At 47.8% G+C, this 22,878-nt stretch overlaps 1 protein-coding gene across 1 annotated transcript in view; it reads left to right on the forward strand.

The window, feature by feature from the left end:
• Positions 1–22,878, forward strand: part of ASXL2 (ASXL transcriptional regulator 2) — a 53,520-nt gene that overhangs the window by 21,531 nt on the left and 9,111 nt on the right. Inside the window, exons 2-7 of the mRNA XM_033145498.1 lie at positions 2,210–2,292; positions 3,802–3,804; positions 6,518–6,626; positions 8,756–8,912; positions 19,685–19,800; positions 21,290–21,416. Coding sequence (XP_033001389.1) covers positions 2,210–2,292; positions 3,802–3,804; positions 6,518–6,626; positions 8,756–8,912; positions 19,685–19,800; positions 21,290–21,416 — 595 coding nt within the window. The remainder of the gene's footprint in view (positions 1–2,209; positions 2,293–3,801; positions 3,805–6,517; positions 6,627–8,755; positions 8,913–19,684; positions 19,801–21,289; positions 21,417–22,878) is intronic.

Raw genomic sequence — 22,878 nt, forward strand, 5'->3', positions numbered from 1 at the left:
ACCCTGGCACCTGCTCACTAAGTTGAAGTTTCGGGGCTCTGTAGCTCAAAGATGGAAAAGCAGTGGAATACCAACGAAAGAACAATGGCAAGAAAAGTTGATGGAGTACGCTGAAATGGCAAAGCAAAAGATAAGGACAACAATGACTTCAGAAAAGATTGGGAACCTTTTATGATGTATATACAGAAACAATGCATTGAAATGAACTCACTTGCAGGATTCGAGTAATACATTTACAATGGACAAATATAAATAGAAAATATAAAAATGAGGTTAAAATGTAAAGAACAGATTGACAAAGTACAACTTTAATTTTAGTACATAAGGCATATAAAATTATAAGCAGAAGAAATTAATATGCTATAAACCAGAGAGGGAAGTTGGGGGGGGGGGGGGTTAACTGAAAATGTAAAATGTAATTTGAATTTTTGATTATGCTAAAACTTGTTGTAAAATATATATATATATATATATATATATATATATATATATATATATATATATATATGAGAGAGAAGTAGTTTTGAGGCTTTTTAGTTAGAGAAAAGGAAAGTAAGACGAGACCTGAATGGAGGTTATAAAACTGTTCCGCAGAAAGTGGATAGAGACGTTATTTCCCCTCTGTCTCTTTAAAAAATATATATATTAAGAAGAAATGAAGGATCCATGATAAATAGCATCCAAAACAAATAATAGAGAGCAGAGCAGTTATGCATTATGATAATAAAACAAGGCATACATCCTGTAGCAAGGTCTTCAGGATAACCACATTTCACAACATGAGGGAGATCAGGAATTCAGAACTTTGCAATCTTTCCCCTCTCTCATAACTCCAGCTCTTGTGGCCATCAAGTGAAGCTTAATGTTGGAAGGTTCAGGACCGACAAAGAGGAGGGACTTCTTCACACAGTGCGTAATGAAACTATGCCATCTGCTCCCATGAGAGGCTGTGGTGGCCCCCAACTTGGATGGCTTTCAAGGAGGGTTGGACAAATTCATAGAGGGGGCAAAGGCTGTTCATGGCTTCGAGCCTTGTCCATCCATGAATGTTGACATCCACTGTCAGAGCCAGCCTGTTTCTGAGTGCCAGTTTCTGGGGAGCACAAGGGAAGAGAAGTGCTGCCCTTGCCCTTGTGTCATATTTTTGGGCATCTGGTTGGCCCCTGTGAGAGCAGGATCCGGGACTAGATGGGCTGTTGTTCTGATCCAGCAGGCTCTTGTTGTTGTTGTTCAGTCGTGTCCGACTCCTCGTGACCCCATGGACCAGAGCATGCCAGGCACCCCTATCTTTCGCTGCCTCCCGCAGTTTGGCCAAACTCATGCCAGTCGCTTTGAGAACACTGTCCAACCATCTCATCCTCTGTTGTCCCCTTCTCCTTGTGCCCTCCATCTTTCCCAGCAACAGGGTCTTTTCCAAGGAGTCTTCTCTTCTCATGAGGTGGCCAAAGTACTGGAGCCTCAACTTCAGGATCTGTCCTTCTAGTGAGCACTCAGGGCTGATTTCTTTAAGGATGGATAAGTTTGATCTTCTTGCAGTCCATGGGACTCTCAAGAGTCTCCTCCAGCACCAGAATTCAGAAGCATCAATTCTTTGGCGATCAGTCTTCTTTATGGTCCAGCTCTCACTTCCATACATCACTACTGGGAAAACCATAGCTTTAACCATACGGACCTTTGTCGGCAAGGTGCGTATAGTTAAAGCTTGGTTTTCCCAGGTTCTTATATGGTCTTAAATGGTGAGATGGTATTGAGGATAAATGCCCCTTGTAAAATGAGTCTCAGTGAGTGGCTTTCTGTGCTGATTCTGGAGCTCATAAGTGATGCCACTTCTGCTGCATTTTTTAAATCTTAAGTCACACCAGTTAGATGTGCGGTACTAAGTGTGTGTCGCTATCATGTTTCCTGAACAGAATTGGGCAGGCTGCCCCCCCCCCGAGTTTAATAGCTTCAAGGGGAGAGTGGAGATGGGATTCCTATAGATGTGCTCCCAGCTCAGAAATGGAAAAACAGAGAGCCTGAAAGTTCCTCGCCCCTCTGCCCAAGGCTTGTGCCTGGTTCCTGTTCATCAGCTTGTGCCTGGGGAAATAAACAGTTGTCAGAATTGGGTCCAGATCATTCAGCATACCGCTGGAGACCAGGTAGGCAGACAACACCTGGCAGAACCAAAGGGTCTTTTTTTAACCTTCCCTCTAAATCTGTTTCTTGCCAGGTCCTAGAAAAAAATCCCAACACTCCCATGAGCCATAAAGAGATCCTTCAAGTTATCCAGAGAGAAGGATTGAAAGAGATCAGGTGAGTGTTGATTGAGTCACGTGGTTATAGCTGCTTTGGGAGTTTTTCTGCACCATTATTGACCTGCTACAACTGTATTGTGTGTGGAGGGCCATTCAGCTAACACAGTTCCCTTTTGGGGTCATATTAAGTGTTTCACATATCCACCTCCCAAATAAGTGCACATTCAAGTATGCTTCCACTTCTCCTCTCAGTGTGTCGATGACAATCCACAGTTCAGCCTGCCATCAGCCAGGCAGGTTTATCCTGCTTAGCATTTTCTGTACATTCTGTTTTGTGTGTGGATGCTCACACATGCCAGATAAACACACCAGGCACAACACACTACAAAACCACACTCACACAGCAATGCAGTTGAAATAAAGAGGACACGTCTCATCTGTTTAATGGAAACACCACTGTTTTAAATTATAACAAGCTGCAAAATGTGGCAAAGCAATTATTGTTCCTATTGTACCTTGCCTTGCAAAATAATGTAAAAGGTTGCTGCTGCACTGTAAATTTCACTTCCTGCTGTGTCTCAAACGAAAAACACTTAATTTAGTTAACTGCAGTGTCTGCCAAACATTATTTTTCCTCTCTCTGTATGTTGGGCCACCTGAAATTTATTTATTTCTGAGCAGTTGTAATTTGAGCAGCTATTGGTAGGGTTGGGATTATTATCCAATGAGTTCTCTTTATTAATTTCTAAAAGCATTAGTTTTTGTTTCATTGGTAATGCACATCCAGTCACCTTCTGTAGGTCTCTTCTAGGTCGAATCTAATTTGGACAGGAACAGTAAATGTGTCAGTGACCTCCTGCAGCTAACCCACATTTCCAACAAGCTGTATCTGTAGTAGATTTATCTCAGGTTCACACACACACAGCCTTACTTGCACCTTCTATGAGAGAAGTTTCATATTTTATAATAGCTGTACTCTTTTTTTATTTATAAAAAAATTATTGGTTTTTTTTTTAAATTCAAACATAGCAACATTGTTATGCAATAGAAACAAAAATACTTATTTGGCTATATAAGCCTGTGACTTCCCTCCCCCCGACTGATGGTTTTCATACTTATTCTCTAATCCTGCAATTGATTATATTTTATTATTGTTAAATAAATTCTTTTTATACATAAATTATAAATTACTCTGAATAAAAAATAATACTTTTATTCTTACAAAACTTCTTGTAACACTACTAACGATGTCTTTCAAATACAACCTAAATTTATTCCAGAAAAGTCTGGTCCTGCTGGTAATAGCCGTACTCTTATCCCAGCTTGATGATATTGTACAAGATCTGGGCAAGTCATTCTGCCAAAATATGTTATCCTAGCTAATTACACTCCAGTTTTGTTCTTCCAGGTAGTTATGTTCTTAGTTTCTGGCTTGGGACATGTGGATGGTCATTGGAAAAGATGGAAAATGTTGCTTTGCTAAATATTTAAAGAGTTCTCTCTTTCTTTCTTTCTTTCTTTTCTCTCCCCCCCCCCAACACTCTTTTTGGATTTCAATCAATTCCAGAAGGTAAGAACTACTGTTGGTGTACAAATGCCATTGAATGCAGCTAGCGAACATCACTGTTGATTAACTTTAAGCAGCAATCTTGTTTTGCCCTGAGGCTTAGAAGTGTGTGTGTGTGTGTGTGTGTGTGTGACAATACTATTTAGGTTAAAGGGTTGTTTCCCTGCCTGCCTGCCTGGAGCCGGAGCATGTGGGACGCAGCAGCCAGCAGAAGGTTGTGGGAAGGGCTGGTGCATTCCTGATTAGCACAAGGAACTGCCTTTAGTCCTCCTTGACCCGAGCAGCCGTCTTGGCTTGGGCTGTGGCTTTGCAGAGCAAAAGGAGCTTAGTGCAGTCTGGATGATTTCATCTCTGATTAACACGCCAAGCTTCTCTGAGCCATCTTGTGGCTCACTCCAGAATCTCCTGAATGCTGCATTAGACCACAGGCCTGCCTGCATGCCTGTTGTCTTTGTCCATGGAGTTTTCTTGGCAGGGATACTGGAGTGGGTTGCCAGTTCCTACTCCAGGTGGATCACGTTTGGTCCAAACTCTCTACTATGACCTGTCCATCTTGACCTGTCCATAGCTTCCCTGAGTAATTCAAGCCCCTTCGCCACGACAAGGCAGTGATCCATCAGCCCTGAGTGCTCACTAGAAGGACAGATCCTGAAGTTGAGGCTCCAGTACTTTGGCCACCTCATGAGAAGAGAAGACTCCCTAGAAAAGACCCTGATGTTGGGAAAGATGGAGGGCACAAGGAGAAGGGGACGACAGAGGAAGAGATGGCTGGACAGTGTTCTCGAAGCGACTGGCATGAGTTTGGCCAAACTGCGGGAGGCAGTGGAGGATAGGCGTGCCTGGCGTGCTCTGGTCCATGGGGTCACGAAGAGTCGGACACGACTGAACGACTGAACAACAACAACATGCCTGCATGGGAACCACCAGCCGCGCTGCACTAGTGCCAAACACAAGATGCATCTGTGGCGGAGAGCAAGCGCCTTATGCCCCGGGGTTCTCTCCCCTGCTGTGGGGCCAGCTGCGTAAACTACTGCAAGGCCCATGCTGGTTTGGGGGGGGGGGACGAGTGCAGGTGGAAGCCCCTCTGCACGCACTCGCAGGACTGGAAGCATTTCTTGAGTGCATCTTCAGTCCCCCAAATAAGCAATGTTTGAAGTCGCCTGGAATGTGATTGCCAAAAGGTTTATGCACAGGGTTGTGTTCTTTGGTTTCAGGTGCAAGGATTTGAAAGGGCACAAGCCAAGTAGCAAAAATGAGTCGACCAAAGCAAATCTTTCACTGATATTGTGGCCTAATGTAAACCAACCAAACTGTATTGTGGAGGATGGAATTCTTCTTGAACCTACAACACTCTAGCCAGTGTTTTTTCTTGTTGGATTAAGTGCTTGGTCAACCTTTAGCAGATCCTAAACGATAAAATATTGCCATTGCGTTTGTGTCTCCAATGGACTTCTGTCCAGTGAAGGCTTAAAGCAGGGGTGGCCAACTTCCAAGAGACTGTGATCTACTCACAAAGTTAAAAACTGGCAGTGATCTACCTTATTTTGGGGGGGTTCAGGTCAAAGTTGTTGAGCCTTTTTTTAGGAAGGAAAGACCTGTTTTGGGGGTTCATGTAAAAGTTGTTGAGCTTCTTTAGGGAAGAGGAAAGCGACATTGAGCTTTTTTCGGAAGGAAAGCCCTATTTTTCGTGGTTCAGGTCATTTTAGGGGTGTAGGGCAAAGATGTTGAGCTTTTCTAGGGGAGCCAAAGTGTTTTAGCTTCTTTGGAGGGAGCCACTGATCTACCGGTGATCTACCACAGACGTCCAGTGATCTACCGGTAGATCACGATCTACCTGTTGGACATGCCTGGCTTAAAGCATTGTGTAGAAACAGATCTGCTTTAATTGTGGGTGCTTGTATTAGTTGCCTGTTCTCTGTTCACTCAAAACAATAAGAAAGAAAGAGCCAGTATTTTAAAACCATATAAAGAAACGCATAAAAACAGCAGCAGAAAGAAAGCTGATTTATTTTAATGGAGATTTGATAAACTACATTAGAATCAGCTTGCAGTAGTCTAAAAGTGAGCCTTGGAGTCCTTCTTCTCTGACCGATTATGAACACCCTGCTGCCTGCAGCTGATCAAGAAGCCCTCTAGCTCGGTCCCAGCCCAGCACACGCTTATGCAGGACTGCTCTCTTTCTCATGGTTGGAAACCACAGGAGGGGGGGAGAGAGTTGCCCTTATGCTTGGGCCACTGAGAACAGGATGCTGAACTCGATGGGGCCCTCTTGGCCTGACCCAGCAGACTCCTCTTGCATTCTCAGGACTTGAAAGGAAACAATGGAGAAAGGAAATTCCTCCCCATGCTCTGGGGGTGCTGTTCTGCTCTGAAGGCAAGAGCAAGTCTCCCTCCTGACCTCAAGAAGAAATGGCCAGGGCAGGAATGCATTGTGTGTGAGCCCTCCATGCAATAGATGCTGCAATATACTCCCTTTGGGGCTCCTCTTGGTTCAGCTGTTGGGTGCGTTTGTTGGTTGTCTCCAAAGCTCCCCCTCGAGTGCCACTGCCTTGTGAGCTCAGGGCTAGTCAGCCTGGCCTGGCTCATGGAGAGACTGGCTTCCATTTGATGCCATTAGCAGCTGGGCAAGGCCTTTGACAGGGCTGGGCAAATGTGAAGTCTGGCAGCGTTCCTCTTGTGTGTGCCAAGGGGACTAATCCTGCACTTCTCTTTTCAGTGGCACTTCTCCTCTTGCATGCCTGAATGCTATGCTGCATACAAACTCCCGCGGGGATGAGGGCATTTTCTACAAGGTCCCGGGGAGAATGGGCGTTTACACCCTGAAGGTAAGTGAGTCTCCTGCTAGGAATCAGAACTGGGCTGCTGTTGGGATCCCATGGACTGCCAGGATATGCACCGCTCTGTGTGGCTTACAATAGTCCCTGTTGTGTTGGTTTTGTTTTTATTGCTTACTTGTTTTTATCTCGTGCTTTATTCCATGAACCATCCTGAGATTTTGTGATCAAGGATAATATATAAATTCATTAATAATAATAATAATAATAATAATAATAATAATAATAATAATAATTATTATTATTATTATTATTATTATTATTTTGCATCTTTGTTCCTGGTGTGGTCTTTAAACATCTGGATCATAATCATGGTATTGGCTGGCAGAAATGAATTTCTGAGCCTGGGGTTTCCCCCTCTGTTGTCCTTACATCAGTTGTGCTGCTTAAAGCCACTTGCTTGCTTGCAATGAAAGTCAAGTTAAATGAAAATGGGCCTTCAGTGGACACGTGTCTGGCATGTGCATATTGGGGTAGTGCTGTAGTTAGATTTTGATGGGGAAGCTACGATGCAAGAGGTTGCTAGGCCTTTTGGTTCACTGGTTAAGCAACCTTGGCCAACACCCATGGAAAGTTTTCCCCATCCCACCTAGTGAACCTGCCTAAGGGGGTTTGTGACAGGGCAGCGGCGTGGAGAAGGGCAGGAGAAAGACAGCAAGGAGGAGCATGGCAGAGGGAGGGTGGGGGCTCTGTAATACCTGCCAGCTGCTGTGCCTTTTAAATGGGGGGGGGGCAGTTCAGTATAGTATAGTTGGATTTGAGGTGGACTCTGGGTTTGGCTGCTTCTTTTAAAGAATAATGATGATGATGATGATGATGATGATAATTATTTATTTATTTATTTATTTATTTATTTATTTATACCCCGCCCATCTGGCTGGGTCCCCCCAGCCACTCTGCGTGGCCTCCAACAGATATTAAAATACATTAAAAACTTCCCTAAACAGGACTGCCTTCAGGTATTTTCTGAATGTCAGATAGTTATTTATCTCTCCAGGTCCTCTTACAGAGCTGAGGAGGTGCCTGGGATTGCTTTATTTATCCGAGATCTTCCTGATTAACCAGAATATCCTGCTAGATGGGTGGGGTATAAATAATAAATTATTATTATAAATTATTATAATATATTGTGCTCGTCCCCTTTAAGCTTTGGGGCAGCACCTGCGGTGCCATAGGTTGAATCTAGGACACAGCGGGGGTGGGGGCTCTTTTTTCTCTGTTTCTCTGACGAGGTTTGTGCCGTGGGTGGGAGTGACGGACAGCTTGGCTTGGCTTTTGCTGTGAATCATTCCGGGAGCAAACTCGGTAACAACCTGGTTGTGACCTGCCTGAAAATCGCAAACAGATTTCTCTTTTTTGTTTAAAACCCAGTTTAGCTTGAGGGAGCTTTGTTAGCCACAGGAGCTGTCGGGCCTGAGCTGGCAAAACGTCCAAGGGGCTTCTTGATGAGTTGCTTGGGTACAAAGGTGCTCGGGGCACACGGCTTTGAGGAGCTGTGGCAAGAGGTCATAGAGCGCACCCTTTGCCTGCTGCCCCTTCCAGACTGGAATCACTCTCCTGTCCATCTGAAGGGTCTGGGGAGAAGCCGTCTTCTGTGCCTGAAACCCTGGAGGGCTGCTGCTGGGGAGGGTTGGCAGCATTCAGGTGCACAAGAAGGCAATATATATTGATGCTCTTGTCTTGGAAAGAATTAGGAGATTCTAGAAGAGAAATCCTGTGCCAACAGGCCATGAGAACTGGGTAGAGAAAAGGCGATTGGGCAGGATGGACTACATAATGTGCTGACAGCCAGGTTTTTTAAAGAACATAAAAAAGAGTGCTATCTCCATAGGAGGATGTGGGCTGTGGAATCCCATTCCTTGGAAGGAGGTTAGGCAGCCATCTGTTGGGAATGCTTTGGGGGGGAAAGGGAGTGGAGGAGAGTTCCCTGGCCCTCAGGACCATGGTCAAGACACAGCGCCAACCTCCAGGTGGATTATTATGCCCCATGACTTGAGCCAGAGGATGGCGCTTGCGATATTCCTGTCTTTAATTCTCTCTTTCTCTCCCCGCCCAACCCTGTGTTGAACTGACATAGAGATAAACGCACCAAGGTCTGCCGGCTTGTGTTTTGTCTGCAGAAGGACGTTCCAGATGGGCTGAAAGAGCTCTCCGAAGGCTCGGAAGAGAGCAGCGACGTGCAGTCCGACTCCCCCAGCTCCGAGAACAGCAGCAGCAGCAGCAGCAGTGACAGGAGCAGCAACAAAGGAGGACGGAAAAGCCGGTGGCGAAGGAAAGGTAGCTATTCCTGAAGAAACTCACAAGCTGGTGGTCCTCCCTCCACCCCCCCACCCCCAGCCTGCTTTGCACGCCAGTTGCTGGAGCCATTGGCTGTTGCTTGATGCAACCTGGTCCTCATTGCAAAAGTGATTTCAGATGAGAACTTAGCCGAGGTCGCTTAGAGTATGTCACTGGTACACAAAGAAGTTCAGGCCTGAGCTTGCTTTGGTAGCCAGTGAAGTAAGTGCTCCAAGCCAAAGCCTGACGCCGTTGAGTGCCATCTGAATATTGTCCCAAATAGAGCTTTTGTCCTTGGCCCTCACAGTCGGGAAATGGCCAAGCTCTCCCTTGCTTTGAATGGATCTTTCTGGAGGTGGGGAGTCGCTAGAGTTCACCTTTGGGGTGGGAATTCCAAACCCCCCACACTCCGTTGAATGTAGCTTTGGGGCGCTTGGGGAAGTGGAAAAGGTTGTTTGCTGTTTGTTCGGAACTCAGAATTACCTGCAAGGCTTCTGATTCAGAGGGCATTTTGGATTTCTGGATGTGCGTGGACCCTTATGCAGGGCAGTGGAACTTCCAATCCCAGCGCAGCCCATGGATGGCTCAGTAAACCTGAACACCTCATTGCCCACCTTCAGTTAATAAATGGGGGCTGGGGAGACACGCTGTGTCCCTGGAGTGCCACAGTACATGGGACGGCTGGGTTGCCCTCATTGTAGTCCAACTGCTGCTAGAAATCCTGGACAGGGAAAGAGCAGGCTGCAAGCTGAAAGGCTTGTGGGGGGGAGCAGGGGGGTGATGTTCAGTTTACTGTACAAGGAGTTGGAGGAGCCAGTGACCACCACAACGAGTTACTGCATTGTTGTTCTTCAGGAGAAACACTTGCAAAATGCCCTTGCTAGTGAAGAGCACCACTCAGTAGTGGAGTAAATGATTTGTGAGCCATGAATCATATAGCGGGATCTGCATGTGTTCGGCACTCTTGTTCAGCCAGGAAAGTTCACTCAGTGACTTAGAGCAAGTACCCACTTCTTGCTCTGTGGTGTAGGAGACGGGACTTCTCACACTTGGTAGACCTCCGCAGGTCCAAAAAACAGCGTTGTAAGACCTCCCCATGTAGGAGAGGCAGCAAAAGGCTGCAGCAGTTGTTCCAGCGCCACTGAAGCTCCGTCGCAGCAAGTTGCCAAATGAGAATTGGCCGGTACTTGCTGCTTTGATGAGGGGCAGTTCAGAGTTGTACTAGATGTGTTTTCAGGGGGGAAGTGGAATTTCTAGGAAATGTGGAGAGCCTTCCATGCTAAACTCTGAATCATTACTGTAAAATCTGATGTGGCTAATCCCTCTTGGGAATGTAACATGAGCAAAGTGAGACGTGAAAAGCTTGGGAGAGCCAGATTGCAGCTGAGTCATCATCCCTCTTGGATTTTGAAATTATGTTGAGATTAGCTTCTTATCAAGTTCGTCATCCTCAAGGTTAACTGGTGCGACCGTCTGTCTGAGTTTGCTAGAAAAGATAGGAGCTTGTGAAGCATCGTCCGGGTTCACAGCAATGAGTCTGTGCTGAGCTGGTGTATCGATAGCAGTTGAGGCCTTGAAATGTGAGGCAGCAAATCTCTGACCCAGGCTTCGTTCAGGCAGCGGCAGGGTCTTCAGCAAGCAAATGATGAGATAAATTTAATAAGCCCCCACCCCTCAATAATGTAATACAGAGATTGCGGCACTGGTCTACCTTGCATAGTTGTTGTAAAGATGACTGAGACCGTGCATGAAGTACGTTGATCACTTCATTGAGAGACTGCTTTGCAACTCAAGGGCAATAAGTGCATGACGTTGCTTATTCACAGTTCTTCTGTGCTTCTCCTGCCTGTAACCATAGCCACATGTTGCTGCCGTAGCAGAGCTGCGGTAAAAAATAAAAATGCAGCTCTGACCTTTCCTGTAGCAAAAAGCAGCCGTTGGAAGACGGTAGGTGCCTGCAGCTCTTGGAGGTGTCCGTTTCTACCTTGTTGTAATGAATGGTGACGATCCAGAGGAAGTCGGCTGCAAAGATGCCTGCTCGGGACCATGAGAATGGGCCTAACCCTGTTCCATGGGCTCTGATGGCCCAGTGCCCTTTTGCTCACTAAGCCTCTGGGAGCAGCCAGCTTGCTTGCAAACCAGTATCTGAGGCAGTGGGTGGGTGAGGGGTGAGCAAAAGGAAGCTGAATCCTGGCAAGGCAGAGGAGTGCTGATCTGTTTGCGCTTTGAAGAGTGGATGATTGCTCCATCTTGGCAGTTGTGGAACCTGGGGCTGCTTCTGGGTTGTGATCAGGGGCCCCTCTTCCCACTTGAGGTCTGCCCCCATTCTCTTCCTCTTATTGCTGAGAGATCTTCCCCTGCTTATCCTATCCCCACTTCCATAGCCTTCAGGATGTACTGCTATCTGAAGCTTGGTGTGAGGTTGGTGTTGAAGACAGCTTTCAAGCTATCCTGGTGCAGTGGCATCCCAGGAGGTGAGAGCTTGTTTAGCCAGCTCTGCAGCAGCTGCTTGGGCTGGATCCCAGGCGCTTTCCTAATCAGGCACCTTGTTCTTGCCTTGTTAATACTCAGGATGCCAGGATACCTCGGAAGTGGCCTCCCTTGTACAAGCCATTTCTGCTCTTCTGCAAGGTAGAAGCATTAACTTTCAGGAGCAAGGCTTGTGCCACAATTCCCCCAGGCGCTGCTGGAGGGCCCTCCCTGGGGAGCCCTTTTCCTTTGCAGAAGTGCTGTAAAACCCTCTTAACTCTGGGTGGCCTTTTGGTGGAAGGTCTCTCCCAATTTAGTATGTTCTCCATTGGGTTTTTAATCTGTTTGTGATGCTTAATCCAAGTTGCAAATCATTTTTGTATTTGGCAGTTTTTAGGCAAAAGGCGAGGCAGCTTGATAGAAGTTTATGAAACTATGCCTGGCATGAAGAAAGTGGTTTCTCCCATGAGATTCGAACTCATGGATGTCCAGTGTTGCTGAATGCTGGGAAGTTCAGGACAGATAAAGTAAACCTTCACACAGTGCGTAGTAAACCCGTGGAACTCTTTCCCACAGGAGGCAGCGATGGCTTTGAAAGAGGATTGGACAAACTCCTGTAGGAGGACAGGGCTATCGGTGGATACCAGCCAGGACGGCTCTGCTCTGCCTGAATAGTTCTGAGCACCAGTTCCTCGAAACCACAGGAGGGGAGTTGGCCCTTGTACTCAATTCCTGCCTGCAGGTTTCCCTTTGGGGTTTCTGGTTGGCCACTGTGAGAACAGCATGCTGGACTACCTGTGCTGGTGGTCTGATCCTGCAAACTCTTCTTCTGTTTTTATATGTTTCTGGTGTTCCAAAAGCTGTGCCATCCCTTTGCACAGACAGCAACTGGGCAGCCTCCCTGTTCTTTCCTAGCAGAGAGGCAGCAGCACATCTGAGCTGTTGGCCCAAGGGGGGTGGGGGGGCCTGCTGCACTGATTGCCCCTGGGGTCACAGCTTGTTCTTTTCCAACCGTCAGGCAAGTGGTCCACCGAATGATCACATTGGTTGCTAGTTAATCTCTGTCTTGAATTTTAGCTACTTGGTTTTTTTATTTAAAAAAAACTTGTATCCTGCTCTTCATCTTATGACCCATTTAAAGGACCTAGATCAGTGGGTTTGTGTGCTAACACCCTCCAGCAGCACAGTCTAAGCGTACTGGTTAGCACAGAGTTTGGAAATGGGTCGCAGAGAAAAGGAGGAAGATTGATGTTCCTGGTAAGTAACTGTGTCCAACTTCATATTAAAAAACAAACACATCCTTAAGCACTGGGTGCTCATCAAACAATATGCAATGGGTATATTATACAGTCGTACCAGTACCTAGTTTGGTGTTTATATCTTGATGAGATCCTTAGTAGGGGCTTTAGCACCATTAACTGGGCAGTTTCCCCACCTGTGAAGCTTCAGTCTTCCTGCTTAGTGGTTCTGCGGTCTTCCTGTTTTCCTCCTTTACACGCCAGGCAAACTCTTGAGTCCAGGGTTCGGTGTTTCCCTGCAAAAACGAACGGGATCCCAGGTTCCTGGAGCAAAGGAGGAAACAGCAGCTTCTCTTCTTTGTTATTTGTAGGTATTTGGTGCCGTCAGCCGAGGCTGAGGAAACACAGGCTTCTGAATTTGGGCCTTGCCAGGTGAGTAAAGGAGGAACTGGCACTTGCAATGGAAAGGGAGGCTGCATTCTGAACACTCGCAGTGCTGCTGCTGTGTTTTGGCGTTCACCTGCAAGTTTATAATAATGTTAAAATGTTTAGAACTAGCAGGAAAGGCCTGACCGTTGAGAACAAGGGTCCGCCTGCCTCCAGACTTTAAAACTGACTGTTTTACTTTGTAAACCGCACTGAAAGGGCTTGAAGCTCCTGGGGGTTTGCGTCAGAGAGTTGCGTGTCAGGCAGGGAAGCTTGGCTTTCCTAAGTGTGTCTGAGCCAAGGGCTGGGAGAGTCTGTTCTTACCTGTTCCGGTGGAACACCCAGAACATAATGAACAGGTGAGACCCTCCCATTTGCACAGCTGAAGGTGGTGAAAGTTGCTTTGAGCAGCAAGCTCCTTTGGCTAAGACACACGTGTACCTAAATCACAGAGGCTGCCTCTCAGCCCCACTCTGGTGCTGTAACTGAACTGATGGTCACTGAGAGTTGCAGTGGATTTCGGTGCAGATCCGATGTTCAGGGAGAGCATTGCATGCTGCTTAAATGAGTGGCAGGCACAACAGAGCAGATGATTGGCTCGGGAGACGGCTGTTTCATAGTGCCAGTCCTTCACTGGTAGATTGCCTTGATAAATCTAATGAAGAACGGGGCTTGTGCCTTGCAACCCAGCTTGCGGGAGCACGTGTGTGTTCCTACTTGCTTTGGATAGTGAATAAACTGAAGTCTCCGTAAGACAAGTTTGCCATAAAGTCCTGCACTGAAGGGGCCAAGTGCAGGTGACTGTGGGGCCTCCACTGAAAAGGCCCTGTTGCATGCCAGTTTGGCTGGTGCCACTGCATAGCAGCAACTGAACTCTCTGGCTGTATCTTGAGCTGACAGAGGACCCCAGGCTCTTCTTAGGAGAACACCTGCTTTCGTTGCGGGGGGGGGGGGGGGGCGTGAGCAGAAGGACGTAGCAGCTGAGCTGTGTATTTTGTGCCTTGTGGGGAGGAAGGCTGGCCATGGTTAGCTTAGCAGTTCACCATAATGTGCTTCCACCATCGTTATTCATATACATACAAAACAGGAAGCGCTTTCAGATCATATCAACAACCGACTTCCTTATATGTACAAAAATAAAGCTTCGTGACAGCAATGAGACTGACACTTAAAGCGGAGACAGGCTTCGCATTTGTGGGTCCAGCCAATCCGGAGCCCCTATGTGGCGTGTGGGGTGCTGAAAGCCAGCCCTGGCCGGAGCTCTTTTTCTGTGAGAACGAAGAGAAGGGGTCTGTTTTCTCTGTATGCAACAGCCATGTCCCGAGAGAAGCTTTCTGAAATTCCGTTGCGAGGTAAGGCTGAGTGGCCCTGCCTTGCAGGGGGAGCCTGGTAACGGTTTCCACTGTGTGTGACCAACGGAGGGAGGGAGGAGGGAAGGACAGGGCAGGGAGCCTCCCTGTGTGTGCTGCCTCCTCCAGACAGAACAGCTTCAAAGCTTAGGGCTCGGCAAAACTCGGGGCTGCTGACTTGTCACTGCAGAGGTCCTGCCCTGCTTTCTGTGCAGCTTCACCCTAACTCAGCCAAGCATGGGGGTGGGGGGCATTCTGGGGGCAGGGAATCATAATAATGTATTGCTGGCATGGACCCAGGTGCGTCTGCAGTTTTGAGAAAGCCACCCAGCCACCCTTGTGTCATGAAGAATGAATTCTGCTTGGGAAATGTGGCTTAGGTCCTAACTGTGGAACTTGGGGTTTGACTCTGAAGCAAGTTGGCATTTTATAAGCTGCGCCAACAGAAGTGCTTCCTGTTCACTCTGTCGGCTGTAGGGGTTTTGAGCGCTGCCGTGTCCTGTTTCAGTGGCCACAGCTGCAGAGCCACCAAGAGCCGGCAGCCGTGGGCTTGCAAAACGCTGCAGCCTCCACCATCGGAGGCCGCCATGCTTCTGAATCCCAGTGGCTGGGAAACACAGGCGGGGAGAGGGAGGGCTCTGGTGCGCAGCTCCTGTTTGCGGGTTTCCCTTTGCGGCATCTGGCTGGCCACTGCGAGAGCAGGAGGCTGGACTAGGTGGGCCATTGGCCGTTGTCCAGAAGACATTCTTGCTTTATGGGAGCTCAAACATTCTGAGTCATCAGCAGGACCCCATAGGAGAATAAAGTTTATGAGAATTGAGAATCCCATTAGCTGTGAGTTGGAGGAATTGTGGTGTCCAAGCCTGAAAACCTGTTCAGAGTCAGTCGTGGAATGAAAATTACAGAAGCTGTACTGTACTCAGCGGGTGGCTGCAGTTTAACATGGGGCCGAGGCATTGGCCCTTCTTGGTGTGCCTCCTCCTCGAGAGGTCCGGAGGGTGGCAGCACGAGAGCAGGGCCTTCTCTGCAGTGGCTCCCCATCTGTGGAATGCTCTCCCCAGGGAAGTTCGCTGGTGCCTTCATTATAGACCTTCAGGTGCCAGGCAGAAATGTTCCTTCTTGAACCAGGTCTTTCGTTGATCTGATGGACATCCTGTGCCCTTTTAAAATTTGGCTCTTTTGAGGGGGGGGGTGTTATTGGGTTGTTGTTTTCATTCTGATTATATATATTGTGGTTTTTATGTTGATCTTTTCTGCGAACCACCCTGAGACCTCTGAGTATAGGGCGGTATATAAATTCAAATAATGATAATAATAATAATAATAATAATAATAATAATAATAATAATAATAATAATGGCCTGGGCTTCTGAGCAAGGGCAAATTATACTATAAGCTGCTATTAATGGTGGGCAAAGGCCACTGAGAATAAAGGTCTTAGCAAGTGCTTGTGGCCTTATTTTATAGGGGAAACATAATAAAAATGCAGCAGTATGACAAAAGTAATAGCAAATGTCTTACATGGAAGAAGACTGGACTTTTTGAAAGGGCAGCCAGGGTTGGCTTGGGCAACTCTGCTCCTTTGGCCAGACTTCACAGGGGACCAGGGCGGGCACGTCAAGCATGGGCCATACAGCCCCAGACGCTGGCCCCCTTAAGCGTCTCTCTTCGGCATCTTCCTGGGCAAGCATATCCCGCCAATATATTAACAGAATATTACAGCACACATATTTATTCACCTTTCTGAATTTTCATCATATATTAAAGACCGGAGGGTTGTGATAAAATTAAAAACCATGTCCTTAGATAGAATGAATATATTTAGGGAATCTAATAATGAGGTTTGGCAGAACTACTCAGAAGTGCCCCACTTGACATTACAGAATCCTCATTGCAGTGTGCAAGTACCAGAGATTGCTGCCTTGAACACTTTCCTATATTTATCCCAGACTGTAATCACAGTTCTGTAGTGCCAGGAGTGCAGTGCAAAAACACATCCCTGCTAGATTCCCGCTGCATGTTGCAGGTGGGAGCCTGTCTGGATATGGGAGCCGCCAGACACTCCAAATGGAGCAGGTAAAGCTGCCTGTGAGCAGTCAGAGATACGTATCTTCCCAAATAATCTTTTCCTCTGCTAGACCAATTCTGTCACTTACTGTGACAGGCATCACTCGTGGCTTTGTTGACAGCCCTCCCCAAAAAATGTCAGCACCAACCCTTGAAGCCGGCTGCCTCTTCACAAAGCAGTGGCGGGTGCGTGTGTGTGTGTGAATGCAAGTTGTTCTTCCAGGATGCTTCTGGTTCATGTTCATATCTGCAAATCTTGCTCAGCAAAGATTTTGGGAAGATAAGTTTGATGAATAAGATCCTTAGGCCTTCTGTAACTGTGCACTGTCTGTTTTTATTATATTGAGTCATGGGGTGTCCCATTGGCTTCAGAGTCTGACTTTCCCAGGTGAGCTTGTTTAAAACAACAGGACTCCTGAAAAGACCATTTCTGACTCGTTTTTAAACCCACCGGTGAAGTGTTGGTGTATTTAGAGCAGTTGAACTGGGTCTGACTACAGACAGTAACAACGTGTTCCACTCTCCCTATTTATGTCATTTATCCACCATTCTTTTACCACAGCCTGCTGGAGAAAATTGGTATCAGTTTTGGCACCTGTGCTTTTTAACTGGCTCCTAAACGATCTAGTTAGGAGTGAGTAATGAGGTGGCCAAGTTAGTTGATGATACCAGATTGTTTAGGAACGGTAAAAGGATCTCTCCAGACTGGGTGAGTGGGCAATAAAATGAATTGCACTTGCCGATGTAAACAAGTGTAAAGTGATGCACGTTTGGGGCAGAAAGTCTTAATTTCACTTATATGCTCATGGGGTCTGAACTGGTGGTGATTGACCATGAATGAGATTTTTGGGTCATCGTGGGGAGCTCAATGAAGATGTCCATTTCCCAGTGTGCGGTGGCTGTGAAAAAGGCAAATTCCATGCCAAGGATCATTAGAAAAGGAATTGAAAATAAAACTGCCAATACTATAATGCCATTAAACAAATCTATGGTGCAACCACATTTGGAATAGCATATATAATTCTGGTTGCCTCAAGGATATTGTAGAGTTGGAAAAGGTTCAGGAAGAAGGTTCGTTGTAAGAAGAGCTGTGTAACTTTAAGAATTAGTCCCTGAGTTTGCTTGTTTTCCCCTCTTCCTTCCTTATCTCCTCTTCCTTTTGTGTTACCTGTTTTAGGCAGGTAAGCCTGCAGGCAGAAGCTGTCTTCTTCTTTCTGGTTTTGTGTAAGCCACTTTGGGGTCTTTGGGCCTTGAAAAGTGGGTACAGATGCTCCAGATAAAATATAAGCAGCAGAATGAGAGATATGTTATTTTCCTAAAACAAACAAACAAACAAAAACCCCAGACATTGACGGGTGTGTCAGTTTATTTCAGCCACTGGGGAATTTTCCGAGCAAAGGGTCATTTTAGCTTAGGAGACCCCTGACAACACACCAGCTTGAATTCAGAACTGAAAACGGTCAGCTCAAAGCTCAGCTTCCCAACAGTGGTTTAGAAATTGCTCACAAGGATAGTTGCTGCCTTTGTTCCTCATTGGGGAATTTATCATCACGGCGGTTGCCATGTGTGCCACAGGTTAAGGCAGCTTTCTTCTATCCTGTGGCAGCAGCTGGGCTCCAACAATGTATGAACAGCTAATGCAAACAGAGAGAAACAGAAGCGCTCTCCGTTTAGAAAGTCTCCCGCATGCCTCTCTCGTGCTCCTCCTTGCCAAAAGTGTGGGGGCAAGGGTCTCACTGCAGACTGGGAATGAAGGCTGAGAAGGCGGAAGGGGAGCCTGTTGTGACAAGGATGTGCTCTGAATGCCGCCCTGCCAGGTCCAAGCCCAGCTCTGTCCGCTGGGGGCACCCGGGGAATGCGCACAGTGGGCTCCAGGAAGATGGGCAGGGGCATGATCTTGGGCAAAGGGCCTTGCCCCGGAGAAGGGCAAGCGCTGCCACCAAATCCTCTGCGCTCTCGCCACCCTTGGCCACCACTGATGCTCTTTGCTCTGGCACTCGCGGGGCAAAGCACATGGGTGACAGGGTTAGGCAGCCTTGCATCCTCCAGGGGTTGTGGAACTGCCACCCTTGACCCTTGACCTTGCTGGCTGGGGCCAGTGAGAGTTGGGAGTCGAAAGCATTGGAAGGGCACCACCTTGGCTATCCCTGGTCTTTACGCTGAAATTCGGCACATGAGATTACCTGGGAGAAACTCTGTGAGGCACAACATGAGACCTCCGGGGATAGGGCAGTATATAAATTCAAATAATAATAATAACTTCTCAGTAGATATCCACCTGTCTGTGTTGTTAAGGTGCAGCTCTGTTTGTTTACATTACGGGAAAATTCTCCAATTAGATTGCAGGAATGGTATATTTTTTTAGGTATGGTGTTCTGTGGATATTATTCTTATCCTTACGCTATTTATCTACTGGCATCAGGCTCTTGTGCTAGCGGACAGATGATTTGCAATGTTTCGCAACAGAGGAGTCCAGCCCAACGGCTGCGCTAGCACCGCACAGTGCAGTGTTCTGCTGTCAGAAAACGTTTCCCCAGTGGAACGAGCAAACCCCCAAGTGACATTGGATACAACCCATTTTAATGGTTTCGTGAATAGCTGCGCTTACTGTTCACTTGCTATCCTGTGATCCATTTCGGGAAAGGGCCATATAAAAAGATGGCGATAATTCTTGTGATTCTCTGGGGCAGGATGGGGCATATTCTTGGCCATGTGCCTGTGGGGTGGGCGGATCAGAGGGCCGTTTCCTGGCCTTTTGCAGAAGGTGACTTCAGCGTTCGAAACTCCCACCGTTCTGGGCGCGTTTTGCAACAGGGAATTTCATTAATGTGAGCAGTTTCTGAGCTCTGGGCATAGTACTGCGCCTAAGATTTCAGATTCAAACTGCCACTGCTGGAAGTAAAGCTGCCTCCCCACTGGAGAAGGGACCCTCATCAGAATATTAAGGGGGGTGGGCAGGGGAAATATGGCTTTGTTTTTTGCAGTCTTCAGATGAGGACTAGACCATGCGAAAAATGAACATAAGATTTTAACTGCAGTTCCTTCATTTTCAGCTTTGTGTTCTTGTTATTAAAAAGCATACTTTTGTGGTGCCCATAACCTCGGTTTAAGGTGCCCTTTAGCTCCTAGCTTTCCGATCTCAGTTTCTAACACTGGGTGCCTTGCCCTTGGCCTGGGCTGCTGGCTTAACTTCCCTGCGCTGTTTTTCTCTTCCTTTCTCTAGCGTCAGCCAGGCTCCTGCAAGTGGCCTCTCCCCAGCCGGGCTGCCCATCTCCTTCCATTCCACCAGGTAAAGTCATCTCATCATCTCAGAAGCTCAGCAAAAAGGCCCTCAAGCAGGTGAGTGGAGAAGCGAGGGGCAGGGTGAAAATGGCCTCTGAAATATTCCTCCTGCTTCTGCGTTTCAGGGGCACGGACCTGCCCTTTGCCGGGAGGCCCAAAAGCCTGGTGTGCCTCCCCTCTGTGGCTCCTTGTGCGTGCTCTGAGTCAGGGAGCCAAAGCCCTTTGGTATGGGGCGAGTGGATAGAGAAAAGTTTCTCTGTCTCTCGGAACGCTAGAAGTCATGGACACCCAGTGAAGCTGAGTGTTGGGAAGACTAAGGGCAGATAAGTACTTCTGCAGATCAAACTTAGTTAAACTATGGGACTCGATCCCACGGGAGGCAGTGATGACCACCAGCCTGGGTGATTTTGACAGTGGATTAGCCAGATTCATGAAGGAGGGGCCTGCCAAGGGCTGCCAGCCACAATGGCTATGTTCTGGTTCCGTGGCTGGAGGCCTTGCTGCTTCCGAATGCCAGTCGCTGGAAACCACAGGAGAACAGAGGGGCTGTGGCTTCCCCTGGATATCAGGCTGGTGGGCTGAACCAGCAGGCCTATTCTTACATTCAAGAACAACGTAAAACAATTGTTGGAGAATTGGGGGGCACCCCCCCACACACACAGCAAAACAGCAGAAAAACCACAACCTCTTCAGGCTCCCCCACAGGCCTCCCTGGAAAGCCTGGGTGCAATGCTGGAATGAACTTAGAGATGGGGCCAATCAGGCTACATTGGGGAGGGCGTTCCCACATCTGTGTGCCACAGCTAAGAAGGCCCCGTGTCACTAAACCGTGGTAACTTGGTTCTTTTGAATCCGGAGAGACAAGTGATATCCCATATGCTATAGGACTTTCAACAAGACACGTTGGAGACCAGATCTGGGTTTACACACCTTTCATGTAACATTTATTTCATATAGTCAAGTAGCAAGAGGTTCAAACACTCACGCATTCACACAAATACTTACGCAAGGCCCTTCACGTGGGTTGATGAAGCCTCACGCAAGAGCTGTGGGTGTCGGGTTGTAGCGCTGGTCCCGGCGACACTGAGGGTAGTCAGAGTGCCCTTTTTATAGTCTTCCTCCCCCTTGACGTCTTGGGCTGGCTTTTAGAATGACTGCGTTTCCGCCACTCTCCTCCTGTTCTCCTTCTCGACCACCACGCCACCTTTGCTGTTGTACCTCAGAAGAAATACACACAACATGTTTCAGGCCTTTATCACCCACCCGTGGCCCCCGCCATTTCCTCCTTGTCTTTGTTCTTTTCAGAAGTTATTTATTACTGTTGTTCATCGCCAGTTTTATCAGGAGTTTTTTGCATCGGGGGGGGGGGGGTTGCTTTCATTAAGCAAAACCAATGCTCTTTTGGACACGGTTATACGTTTTTCCTTGATAAAACCAGTTTCTCTCTTCGCCTGCCAGCACATCATGCTTTGCGAGTTCTGCATCTTCCTTGGACCCAACATTCATACATGACACCTGCAGCCGCCTCTTTTCTGTCTCCTCGTAGGCTCTGAAGCAGAAGCAGCGGAAGCAGCAGCAATGCCGAGGGGCCAGCGGGCAGCCCGTCTCCTCCAACCACCACCTCCTCCAGCAACACGCAAAGGCCGCCAGCCCCTCCGTCCCTGCAAAGCCTGGTATGAGACCCCAACGCCTCCCTTGCCCCCTTGCCCCTTACAGGCATCCAGCAGTCCGTTGTTGCTTCTTGCTGTTGACCAGAGGTGGCCACCCCAAGCCCCTCCAGTTCAATCCCCTGTTTGCATGGGGGCCACGTTCCAGGCCAGCTCGCTCTGCCCCCTTCTGGGGCTGAAGGCAGCACAGGTGTCAGCAGCTGCATGTGCCCTGGTCACACACAAAAGGGTCATTCCCTGCAGATGCCATCGGGATGGAGCCTGTGACTTCCTGCCAAGCAGGGGCTCAGCTGCAGGGCTGCCTCCTCTCTTCTTGCTCCCCAGGAGCAACTGCTTTTGGAGTGGTTCCCACTGGGATATCCATGCAGGGAAGTTGTTAGCAGGGGGGGGGGTGTATGTGTGTATGTACTGTGTGTGTAACTGCTTAGAGGTTTTACTGCATTCAAGCAGTATATGTTGTTGTTCAGTCGTGTCTGACTCCTCGTGACCCCATGGACCAGAGCACGCCAGGCACGCCTATCTTTCACTGCCTCCCGCAGTTTGGCCAAACTTATGCTAGTTGCTTCTATATAGCAGTATATAGATTTTGTTAAATAAATAAGTTTGGCTGTGTAGCCCATGGCTAGATCTTCAGCTCCACCTTCCCCGAGGTGGGCAACCTGGGGTTGCGTTCAATCTGCTGAATCTGCCGCTGGTCCTGCTTCTTTGCTGTATCACTCAGGATTAGGCCCCCATTAGGAGAGTTCAGGTGGGTGCCCTGTAGAGACAGGAGGCTTCCAGGAATTATGAAGGTGTGGTGCTGATTAAGGGATTTTAATCGTCCAGGCCAGTGTGCGGTGTTTTTTTGTCGCTGATTTTGGACCAGTTCGCGTAACCTGGATTGGAGACGGTTGACAGTTTGAAAATGAAACTAAGATCACATGATACCGATCTTCATTAAAAAAATAAATAAATTGCGAGTATTTTATTGGTTTACAAAAGTACATGCATTGTCCTTTTTTTAGGTTGTAAGGTCTTTTCTACAGATCAGCTACAATTGATATGAGACATTAATGTGGTGTTCAGTATAAGGTCAGGGGAGAAGAGAGGAGGGTGCTGGGGTGAAAATTATATTCTTTGATATACTGTAGTGTCCATGTGGGGTTTTGTGTCGGCATCAACTGGGACGCTTCTCTTTCTATTCACTAATTACATTTCCTTGGTAGTGAGAGGGATGGGGGGGGGAGGGTGAAGTGAAGACAACGCTTACGAGTTGTTGCAGGTGAGCTGTGCGTGAGCAAGCTGCCAGGTAGCTCAGCACAGCCTCTTTTTTATTGACACAATATGCAGAGGCGTAGCAAGGCCAGAGGGCACCGGGGGTGACAATTTTTTTTGTCATCCCCCGGGACCCAGGGCGGTGCATGTACGGCACCTGGTACGGAGTGCGCATGTGTGGAATTATGCGCATGCGCACTCCGTACGGTGCGGC

The sequence above is a fragment of the Lacerta agilis genome, chromosome 3, assembly GCF_009819535.1.
Source record: "Lacerta agilis isolate rLacAgi1 chromosome 3, rLacAgi1.pri, whole genome shotgun sequence".
Classification (NCBI taxonomy): Eukaryota; Metazoa; Chordata; class Lepidosauria; order Squamata; family Lacertidae; genus Lacerta; species Lacerta agilis.